At 54.5% G+C, this 11552-nt stretch overlaps 1 protein-coding gene across 1 annotated transcript; it reads right to left on the reverse strand.

Moving 5' to 3' along the window:
- Window positions 1-689: 689 nt before the first annotated feature.
- DUOXA2 (dual oxidase maturation factor 2) lies at window positions 690-5376 on the reverse strand. Its single transcript, XM_009808815.2, has 6 exons — window positions 5230-5376; window positions 5032-5089; window positions 3028-3162; window positions 2624-2837; window positions 1323-1537; window positions 690-889 (listed from the first exon to the last, which is right to left on the reverse strand). Exons 1-6 carry the CDS (start codon window positions 5374-5376, stop codon window positions 690-692), a joined length of 969 nt encoding a protein of 322 aa, XP_009807117.2.
- Window positions 5377-11552: the final 6176 nt, after the last annotated feature.

Consider the following 11552-nt stretch of genomic DNA (forward strand, 5'->3'; position numbering starts at 1 on the left):
TTCCTGTGGCATCTTTTTGGCCCACACTAGGCTACAAGTCTTATCTAATAAATCCCAAGTTTGAAAGTGAAAATAATCACATCACCACATTCCCCGCCAGCAAACTCCATCGCATGTTTATTCAGTCTTTATTTCTGGAGCAGCTTTTCTACTCTAGCTCATGCAGTATCCAGCCCGATGGAGTTTGGGGTCTGTGCCTGGCCTTCCTAGGTAAGCCTAAAGGTCTACACTAAACATCAGTGCTTGAGAAAGAAATGAGCTGGTTTAACCACTGGCTTTTTGGAGTCATGGGTACTCCCCATGAGAAATCTCACTAGTGAGCTCAGTTTCTGGTGTGGGAACTGGCTGTCGGAGACTCACTGCACCAAGCTGTGCCGGGGCATGGAGCAGGAAGGGCATTTCTCCTGGGACAGAGATCCCCAGGTGAGTGTGCAGCTCAAGTCACTGGAGCTGTGAGCTGCTCTGATTGCAGCCTGCCAGCTCTCTGCAAAGCCTGCCCTTTTTAAGAGGGCACGGTCAGGGAGATACAGTCTGCAAAGGTATTTCTCAGCAAGTACTTATCCCAACATGGACTCATGCACTCTTCAAAGGCAGTTGGATGGGGAAATGGGTCTCCGGGGACATCAAGAAGGGTTTGTCCTCTGCCCTTTCGGGCCCACCTTCAGGGACGGAGTGGGAAAAGCTTTCTTCTAGATGCTGTTGGGGTTGAGTGTGGAGGGCTGAAAAGGAGTCAGTCCTTTGTTCACAAAATGAGGGTTGACATACACTTCAGTCATCTCCTGGTACTCCTCTGCTTTGTCCTCACGAAGATCAAAGAAAGTTTTCAGTAGGTCCAAGTTGAAGTAGTGCAGTGCGACAACAGTGATCCCAGCCACAAAACAGAGCAAGCCTGGAAGACAACGTGCTCTCTGAGAGCATTCCTGTAAACACCAGCACACTTCCCTCCCCACACCCCTCCTCTGATGGCCCCTGCCAGGGGACAATGCCTTCTCTTATGGAAGATGGCCTTCTACTGTATGAGGTGGCTTCAGTTGCTGTGCTGAGCATCTTAAAACCCTGGCAAGTGATCCCCATCTCCTTGCATTACTGCACCTCAGGGAATAAAAATCCCTCCATCACCCTTCAGATGGGGATGGTGCTCCCCCTTCTGCCAGCCCTCTCCACGTCTCTGCCAGGATCTGCTTTGCCAAGGCACAGACGGGGGCTCTGGTGGGCTCCACTCCCCGAGCTCTCTCACTTGCACTTCTGGGGGAGAAGCCCTGGGACTCCTGCACACCCACAGGGACAAGGTGGTGTGCCCTGATGTAGCTTGGTGTCCTTACCAATCGCTAGCGTGAGCCAGAAAGATCCCCCATAGCCTGTGTGCAGGATTCTGGTCCCAAACTGGATCGGGCACACCAGGCAGTTCCTCACGGTGGAGAACGAGAGCAACGAAAAGATCATGAAGGCCCCTGTGACCAGCAGCATGTAGCCTCCATAGACTAGGACGGGCATGGAGAAGAGTATGTTGGAGATGAGCCAAGTGCAAAAGGCCACCCTGGGGACAAGAGAAGACCAACGGATGAGTTGTGCAAGTGCCACAGACTAGGGCGCTCTATGTGAGGCTCTCCATGTGGGAGGAGGAATCTGGGGTCCAGGTTGCATTGCATGAGGCCAAGAAGCTCAGTGGGGAGGCTGGAGTGACCCCGGGCCACCCAGGCTGAGCGAGCAGATGTGCAATGCTCACACTACTACATCCAGAGGCCAGAAACCCAGATTTTCTCTTCCCTTTGCTCAGTCCATAGACCGTACCAGCCTCAAGGAGGCCACGGCAGCCCTCAGTGTATCTAGACTATCTCAGCTCCCTGCCCTTCCACGTGTGGGGCAGTGTGGACCCCAGAGAGCAGCACACAGGACTGGGATAATTGCAGAAGCAGGCATAAGTCATTTGGAGCAGCTCTGAACTTGTCTCAGGAGCTGGGTGACAGGGCAAGCTTTCAGCTATGGACCAGGAGCTCTTGCTCCATGGTACCACCAGGCCCCTCTCCTGACTCCTGCATCCCTGCTCTCAAACCCAGCCCAGGGGGAAGAGCGCTGCAATGATCCTTGCCCTCCACAACGCATGGTAGAGGGGAGCATCTCCTGACAGCCATGGACCAGCTCTCCCTCAGCCCAAATGAGCAGTAACATGTCACTGCCCAGCAGATCCAACTAAAGAGTCGAGATTGACCACACAATAGCAGCAGCATCAGTTTCTCTTCATCTGGTCCCACTCCCAAACATTAAATACCCTCACAGATGGGGATGGGAGAATTCTGCACATACCCGTGGGCCTCTCTGGCCACCAAGGACAGCAGCTCCAATTCCCTCCATGCGGATGGACCCCTGCCGTCATCACCACCTCACGGCAGGGTTCTGTATGATATTCCTCTCTCCCGTGCCCAGCCCTGGTGATGTTGCCCAGCAGAGAGAACCAGGACCATCCCTCTTATCTGCTCACCCCAAGGTGCCTACAGGGCCACTGGTTTGACCACAGACCTTGCAGAGGCCCCTCCACACACATGGCTTTCCTCCTGGGAAGGGCAGCAGAGCCTCTCCCATGTCCTTGCATCTCCCCTGCCTGCACCAGGAGATAAAGGCTCACCAGAGAGTGGCTGATGCGTAGTGGCTGGAGATGCGGTACTGCCTGTGCACGCTGCAGGGGCTTTGCGTGGTGAACTTCTCCGCCACGTAGAGGATGGGGCTGGGCAGCCCTTTCTCCAGGCCTTCACTGTAGCTGTGGTCGTAGTCTGCATCAAAGCTCCAGGCAAAGTGCTCATTGTAGTTGATGGTCTCGTTGACCTGATTCACTGGGTTTCCTGCCAGAGGGAGAAGACTGAGGTCCTGCTGTGTCCCAGCAGCCTGGGCACTGCCAGCCAGGAGCACGGGCACCCCAGGGACAGCAGGGTCCCAGGAGCCTCCACGCAGACCAAGGCCACCCACAGAGCACTTGGAGGCCTCCTGGGGCCATGGACACTGCAGAGCTGCAGATGGGGACATCAGACTCACCCAAGAGTGTGACGTTCACCCCCGCCAGACCGACATGCAGCCCGATGTCCGCGTTGACCAGGGCACGGCTGAAGGACTTGTAGGAGGTGTTTGCTGTGACCCAGCCAGTCTCCCAGTCCCCCGTGAACTGGACAGCTGCCAGGAAAAGTAAAGCTGGGGTTAAAGAGGGGCCAGTCTCAGGCTTTGCTGTGCTCAAGGGGGATCACAGGCGAGCACAAAGAGCACCGTTCCCACCGTGACACTGCAAGGGAGTGTAAGGAGGGCAGGAGAGCTGACTCAGCCACCAGGACGTGCCTCAACCAGCTCCCACGCCCTGGCAGAGCTCATGTCCTCTCCTCGCTGAGCATCCACTCCCTGGATCCAGGAGCGGGGGAGCTCAGATCCCCAGGGACCAACCCCGCGACCTGATTCCTCCTTGGGCATCCTCTCCGGGACTTCCCTGCAAGCTCCCCACCACGGCACACACTGCAGCCTCCGGGGACAGGACTCAGTAATGAGCTTGTCCCTCAGCCTCAGGAACAGGGGTGAGTTTCATTGCCAAATATTAAGCTGCCTAGATCGCACTATTAGTGAATAGTGAAGACGACTGTGAAATGGAGGCGGTGGAGAGGAGTGGCAAGTGCCATCACAGCTCTGCCAGCCATTTCAGCTGGGGTAAAAATTTGAAACATTTCCGGTATATGCTTTTTGGAACAAAGTATCCTTTCCAAAGTCCGAAGACTTTCACTTTGTGGTGGGCTTAATTTTTCAGCACTGAGACAAGCTGAAAGTGAAGGTGATGATTTAACCTCAGGCTGAACAAGACCTTTTAAACCTGCTCGAAAATAAGTTCAGCTGCTGAATCAACTTGTGAGGGCACTGATCCAGTAGCAGCTCTGCAGGAATGTTATCTAGCTGCAGGGTCGAGTGTGCCCCACTGCCGCTAGACAGGAACCCTGATGCTGACTTTAAAACAATTAATTCCTCCTGTGTGCCCAAGCAGCATCGTTAGGAGAGCAGTGCTGGATGGCTTTCCAGGGCTGAGCTGGTTAAGGCTGTGGAGCAAGCCCTGACCTCCACCCCTCTGCCATCTCCATCCTAGTACCATGTTCCTGGGCAGCTCTGGTGGCTTCTCCCAGGACCTGGACATCCCCAGGTGGAGGATGACCACCGCAGGCCAGACTAGCCCTTGTGTCAGCCGGCAGAGTCCCACGGCTGATCACAGCCTAGATATCTACTTCTATCGCCTGGTCGAATCGGGGTTTGAGTCATTTAGGTTGTGCTTCACCGTCCCTCTCCAAGCAGTCTTGTAATCTGCCCTGTCCTTTGCAGCAGGAGAGTTTCTTTGATTTAGGGTCAGGGCTGGTTGCTCTCCCCGTGTAGTGTCTTCTATCCCCTCAGTTCATCTTTTGCTTACACATCCTGTTGCCCTGTCCGAGTTGGAAATCCCACAGCCTGGTTTCCACCTCTAGTCCCATTTATTACAGAAGATAACCTGGTTTCTACTAAATCAAATCCTCTCCTTCATCTCGTCCTGCCTTGCTCCTTGGAAGGTTTTTACCCCGACACACACACTTCCCTGCCTATGTTTTATTTTGACCTGCTCTCTACGTCACTGCAAGTCTCCTCTCACCCTCCAAACATGCCTGGCTTCAGCCCGAGCTGCTCAGCTGTGCGGCGGGCAGCTCGGGAGGGCTTGCACGGCTGGAGGAGCGTGGGGCTGAGCAGCCCACCGGAGCTGGAGGTGTTCAGCCTCTGTGGTGCAGTTATAGCCAGCAAAGCTCACTCTCGATTCAGAAGTGACCACGGGCACCTCCAGGTGCTCTCAGCCCCCATGCCAGGGATGTGGGGGCCCTTTTGGGAAGCTGTGTGACTGCTTTGCAGAGCAGGGGTCGGGCAGACCCTGCAGTCAGCCTCAGCCAGGCCAGAGCTGTGACCACCAGTTCACATTTCCCAGAAATAGACCCTACCCCGGGGTTTAATCCTGCCCCTAGACCCACCCTCCAAGGGCTGTGCAGCACCTACCGACGATCACCACTCCCACGACGAGGCTGAGGAGAACCCGGAGCATCCAGTACAGCCTCTGCAGGGAGAGAAGTGGGACATCAGGCAGGGCGGAACAGCTCTGGCTGTCCTCCCGCCTCACCCCAAACCAGCCTGGAGCGTCCCAGCATCCAAAACATGGCGATCAGATGCTTATCCCCAGGGAGAGGGGTCACGCACCGCCCGTCCACGGATGCCCGGGATGATGAGCAGGAAGCTGCAAGCAAACGTTAGGAAGACCACGATCACTATGATGGTGCTGACATCGAACACGTAGGCCTTCCTCTGCTGCGGGTAGAAGGGGTAGACGCCGTCAAAGAGAGTCATCCTGTACCTCTGGCAGCCTGCGGGAGAGAAGCGGTCACAGCGGGGACCCTGCACTGCCCTGCCTGGCTGCCTCAAGCCCGTGGTGGCCAGCCCCAGCTCAGCTCTGGAATAACCAGCTGCAGGAGGTTCACCTCAAAACTCCCCAGAGGCACAAGGAAATGTGATGCTGCAAGGAAACGGGCAGGTCAAAATACTCCCCAGCAGGGAAACACATCAACCAAAAAGCCCTCGGTGGAGGAGAGGAGGTGCCTGGGGCAGGGCTCCACCAGCTTGGAGGGTTTGTGGCAGCCCAGGAAACCACGACCTGCTGTCCAGCTGCAGCTTGAGGAGCAGCCCAGACCCAGAAACCTGTCGAGCAGCTTCCCCAGGACAGAGCTGGGTCTTTCCCTCCAGAAAAAGCAGCCAGGGCTTTCCACTTTGTGGCACACTCTTAGAGGAAGCCCACAAGCCGTCCACCACTGGCAGATGAAGCCTTCCTCCAAAATAACAAGGAACCACTGAGAACATCGATTTCATAGTAGCAAAATTATCCCCAGGCAGGGGCCATCGTTGCCAAGTGGAACAAAGCCCACCACCCCTATTTCCACCCCCTCTCCTCGAAGAGGCTTTTCCCCAGGAGCTGCAAAGTACAATCTGGGTCCAAGGAGCACATCTCAAACATCAGGAGCACATCTCAAAGCTAAAGGAAACTGAGTTACATGAGACAATGAAGTGTGTAATTCCAATAGACAGCTTTGAATTCCCACTGACACTTTTGTTCTAGCAATTACAGAGCTTCCCCCATTCCTGGGTTAGATCTTTTCTACCAAAACTGATTACATGCTTAGTCTTTTTATTTTGCTTATTTAATAGCATCTCTGCATGTAACTACCCCGGGAAGTCTTCTAAAGTCAGGGAACGCCAGAGCTAATATGACTCATGACCAAATACAATTTCATTCTGTCCCTGCATGGAAGAGTTGATTTTATTCTCATTTTCTGAAAACAGTATTAATGGTATTTTTTAGGTAAGATCCAACCCAGAGCAATTCAGCCACAAAAATGTGGGTCCCAAATCCCTAAAAGTGGGTGGGGATTACAATAAGTATCATAAACAGTTTTCCTGGGCAGCTGAAGTCACTTTTCAATGCATAAAGCAATATCTGGTTTCAGAATAATTCTCCTTCCAGTAACCCAGGTCATTACAGCAAACAGTTTAATGGAGACCAGGTTTTTACCACTGGCTGACAACTGATCTGGACCTGACCTTATCTTGACTCTCTGCTCCGGACTAACAGATCTATCATGTGTCCTTACAAATCTTGTTTTGGGCTATTTCCCCGGAAAGCCCAGCCCAGAGAAGGGCAGCCTTCAAGCACCATTCCTGCTGTGATTACCTGGCAAGCAAGAGCTGTAATTGAGTCCTGATGCTACAACGTCAGACTCAAGTCCAGCTGCAGGGTCCCCAGTCCAGCAAGCGTGCCCACAAACAGTCTGAGCGGCTGGAAGAGAAGAAATGAATAAACAGTTTAGCCTAGGACAAGTTAAATCCTGCTCGCTTGAATTCTACTGGTTTCATTATATCTTTGCCCAAATTTCATATGAGATGCGACGAGGGAAGGAATGATTTCCAAGTCTCTATTCACCGAAAAGCAACTCTTCACAGCTTAAAACAAATCAACAATACATAACAATTTAAAACCCAGAATATAACATGAAAAATGTTGCCTTTTAAAATAGAAATTTAACTTTCAAACAATATCAAGGGATGTTTGCATTTCTCCTACACTTTGCAACTTCTGGGAATAGTTTTATAGAGAATTTCCAGGGAAACAACTCTTTCTGTTGCGGTCTGCCCAATCTTGCTCACTTGATTACCCTGCACAGAAGATCAGCTCCTTGGCATTTTTGCAGCTTTGAAACAGAAAACTGGTGCCTGCAGCTCAGGGCAGGAGAAACTGAAGTTATTGCACTTTGGAAAACATCCTCTATGCAGAAGCATGGCTGTGGCCCTAGAGCCCCTGTGGTTTCCTCTGTCACAGTGTATGGAGAGGGAAAAAGACTAGAGACATCTTCAAGGAAAGATCAGTAATTTAGCAGAAATGGACAACTTATGTTTTGTTTAAAATATTCTGGACTGGCAGGGGAGAAGGGCAAAGGAGGCAGAAAGTGTGCCCAAACCTCAGCAGTTTCTGAATCACAGAATCATTAAGGTTGGAAAAGACCTGTAAGATCATCAAGTCCAAATCTGTTTACAGAAATCCCATTTTCCTGCCCCAGAATGAATCAAGCTGGAAGGGACCTTTTGGAAGTGCCCAGCCAAAACCTCCTTACGGCAGAGCCAACAGCAATCCTAGACTGGGTTGCTCAGGGATGTGGATTGGTATTTTCCATTGAAAGAAGGGAAATCCTGTCCCCTGGAAACTGAACGATCAGAGCTGCAATTCAGGGATGGGGGGGACTCCCTGAGTTTTCCTTCCGCTGTCAAAGGGTCAAATCAGGATGGGAAAAATCACTGGGTTAACTCAGGATGGAGATTTACCCCCCTTGCCTGGCCGGGACCACTTGCGCAGGTTAGGCAGCCTCCGGGGGCTGCTCCCCGGAGCGCGCCAAGGGCCGGGGCAGGAGCGGGGCGCCCCGCCGGGGGGCGCGGCAGGCGGGCAGCGGGGCGCGGGTGGGGCGGCGTGGGGGGCGGCGGGCCTTTCTGACCTACCGACCTACCTACCTGCCGGCGGTGGTGGTGGCGGTGGCGGCGGCAGCGGCGGCGGGGCTCGGGCGGCACCGGCCCGCGCTGCGCTCTTATAGGCGCCGGCGGGCGCGGAGCCCTATGTAAATGCCGGCGCGGCCCGCCCCGCCGCACTGCCCGCCGCACCGCCGCGCAGGTGAGCGCCGCGACGGGGGGCCGCGGACACGCGAGTCCTCGCCTGCGGGGGGTGGGATTGTCGGGGCACCGGGGCCACGTGTGTCCCCGCTTGCGTGGAGGTTGGGGGATCGGGGCCACGCGTGTCTCCTCTTGCATGGAGGCTGGGGGACGGGAGCCACGCGTGTTCCTGCTCCCCCCGCCCTGGGGACGGGGACCCAGGGCCATGCGCGCTGCTACCTGCGGGGGGTCGGGCTACGCGCGTTGTCGCCAGCGGAGGGGGCAGAGGGTCGTGCTACTCCTGCCTCCTCCTGCCTGGGGGACAAGTTGGGATGGGGCCATGCGTGGGGAGATGGAAGGGGTCGGGCCACACTTTTCTGTGTGATGGGCAGCGTGGGAGGGGACCATGTACCCCCCACACACACCTGTACCCCCCCCCCCCACCTGCATGGGAACCAGGGTGCTGGGCTACTGGTGTCCCCATCTGCTTGGGGGACAGGGCACAGGGTGAGGTGGGGGTACACGTCCCCATCTGCATTGGGGACCAAGGGGCCGGGGCCACTTGTGTCCTTGCCTGCTTGGGGCACACACCCCCATGGGGCACTAGGAGGTTGGGGCCACCCATGTCCCTGCCTGCACGGAGGACTGGGGGGGTGTCCAGATCATGTGTGAGGACAGGGTGGGATGGGGTCATGCATGTCCTCACCTGCAGGGTGCAATGGAGCCACGCACATCCCTGCCCGTGAGGGAGCAGGGCCACAGGACGGAGTGGGTTGGGACTATGCATGTCCCTGCCTGCATGGGCACAGGACATCGTGGGGACAGGCTGGGACCCCTTATGTCCCATCAGGGGAGGGAGTCCCTGCTGTGCACTGTGGTGGCACGGGGGCATCTGGCCCCAGGGGTGTCCCCAGGTGGGAAAGCTGGGGACACCACTGATCTGTGTGTGCATGCTGTCCATAGCGTATGCACATGTTTAGGATTTTCTGGATGACGTCCAAGGCTGGAAAGATGCAGCCTGTTCTGAAAATCCAGGACTGGCTGGCTGGTGGGGTAAGGTGGCAGTCCCCGAGTCTGTCCCACCAGCACTGGGCAGAGCTAGAAATAAGCTGTGACTAACAAGGACCATAGGGCTCAGGGTCCAGGCTTCTTGAATGCCTTGAAACTGCTCTTCTCTACCTGTATGGTCACACTAAGTTCTGCAGTGGGGCTGCTGCTCTGTCAGGATGCTAATGTGTCCCACAGTGCCAGCTGACATGTGGCTCTGGGGAGAGCTCAGGAGACATTTGGAGGCTGAAGCTCTAACTTTAGGAGAGCCAAATCTGCTGAGATCAGGTGGAGCGGGGGATCCTTGCTCTGGGGGAAGTTATTTGTTTGCACTCTCTGCAGCATCATTTTTGGAGGGGTGCGAAACTCCAGGCCTCAATAGGGCACAGGGAGAAGACAAGGCTGGGGAAGCAGGTGCTTGATTTCACTAGGTGCAGAGGGAGGGAATGACTTTCCAAACGTGGCACAGGGAATCTGTGGAAAAACAGAGACTGGAGGGCTCATCAGACCTTACAAAATTCCTGGAAAGCTTGACAACTAATCCAAGCTTGCGAAGCTTTCCCTCAGCAAGCTGCACTATGGGCTTCCAAGGTCAGTCTGGTTTCATTACGTCAAGGAACACCCTGGGTGGTTTGTGAGATTTGGGAGGCAGGTGTGAGAGCAGGGGGCTCTTTCTGGAGAAGCCTGGCAACTGGTCCTCAACGCTCAACATGGGAGAGCACACTGGGGAGTGTGAAGCTGGACCTCTCAGGTGAAGCATGGGAAAGAAGCTTGTGGGACAGCTGAGTGCTGCTCACGAGATGCCCGTCTTCCTTGAGCATGAGGTCCCTAGCCCAGATCTGTATGTTCCTCTTCTTGAGTGCATCCTGTAAGGACTGTTGAGACTCAGCCTTGCCTGTGAGGAGGTTCCCAGCAATAGCTGGAGAAGGTTTGATAGGCAGGGGAGACATGGCGTCAATGTCTCCTCATGCCTTTACAGACCAAGTTCTGCCAGGGAGAGCTGCTCCTGGGGAAAGGAAATGGGTCTTGAGGTTTGGCTGGGAGAGACAAACTGCTGATGTGCCCAGTAAGTTGTAGGAAGACATAAACGCAGTGTAGAGGCATGGAAGAGAAGTCTGTGGTCCAACCTACTGCTTCGAGCAAGACCACGCTGTCACTGTATCTTGTTGGCCACAGTCAAGGCTGGAAAGCCTCTGGAGACCCCCCACAGTCTTGGATTGACTAGGCAGTAAGTGGGTTTTCAGTGCAGGGCCATGGAGAGTTGAAAAGTGCATGAGAACTGGCATGTCATGGCTTGGGTCAAGAGCAATTCCCATATCTGAGGAAATGGTAGGTTTGCTCAGTGGCAGAAGGGATTTTAAAACACATTTTCTGCTGGAGGCCTGCGAGAAGACCCAAAGGGAAGGGGGTGACATGCTATGCTGTGACTGTGGTGATGTGCTTTGAGCCTTGGCTTTGCCCCACATTTCCTGAGCGACCTTGGTAAATCTTCTGCAGCACCTTCAGGCCTCAGCTCTAGATGGGGGTTGCAACTCTGTACATTTTGAGTCAGCTGGAGATAAATCTAGCTGTGCCTGTGGGGACTCCCTTCCTACAGTGCGGGAGGTCGCATGGACCTCTGTGCGCAAGAAAACCACAACTGCTGAAGGTTGCTCGGGGTATCTCCAGCCACCCAGCCCTCCACATTGGTTTCAGCAGGGAACAGGCTCTTTCAATGGAGAGAGCTTTCTTGTAGGAGAGTCCCATGTGGTGACAGTGACTGTGCTCTGATGCTCCTGGCAGAGGTCCTAGGCATCTCCATGCTTCACCCATTGGCCAAACTTTTGTGTTCCTCCTATGGAATGGGGCCTTCGGAGCCTCTGGCTCCCACCAGCTGCACAATCCAAATCTCGTATTCACAAGACCATGCTCAGCAGAGGGCTGTGGGATGGAAGACCTCTGGGGCCCCTTCCACAGGAGCATGCTCCAGGAGGACAGGAATGGCACTGGGTGACCAGGGACACCACCCAATGCTCCTTTCGACAGTTCTGAGGCTTTCAGCAGCCCCAACTCCCATGTGCATGGAGGTGAGGCCAGAACCAAAAATGTAATCAGTGAGAGGCGTTTCAACAGCGGTTTAATGTTAAATCCATGTTACGGAAAGCTAACAAAGCGGTTTGCCTGTAATAATGTTTTGTGAGGTGTAGAGTGCAGGTGAGCTGTTATGACGGAAGAGGAACATGGAAATGTCACTTCTGAGAAACAGCTTGTTTTCTAATGCGAAAGGCCAAAAGTACAGAAATCTCTGGCGG

Source organism: Gavia stellata, chromosome 13 (genome assembly GCF_030936135.1).
Source record: "Gavia stellata isolate bGavSte3 chromosome 13, bGavSte3.hap2, whole genome shotgun sequence".
NCBI classification, from domain to species: domain Eukaryota; kingdom Metazoa; phylum Chordata; class Aves; order Gaviiformes; family Gaviidae; genus Gavia; species Gavia stellata.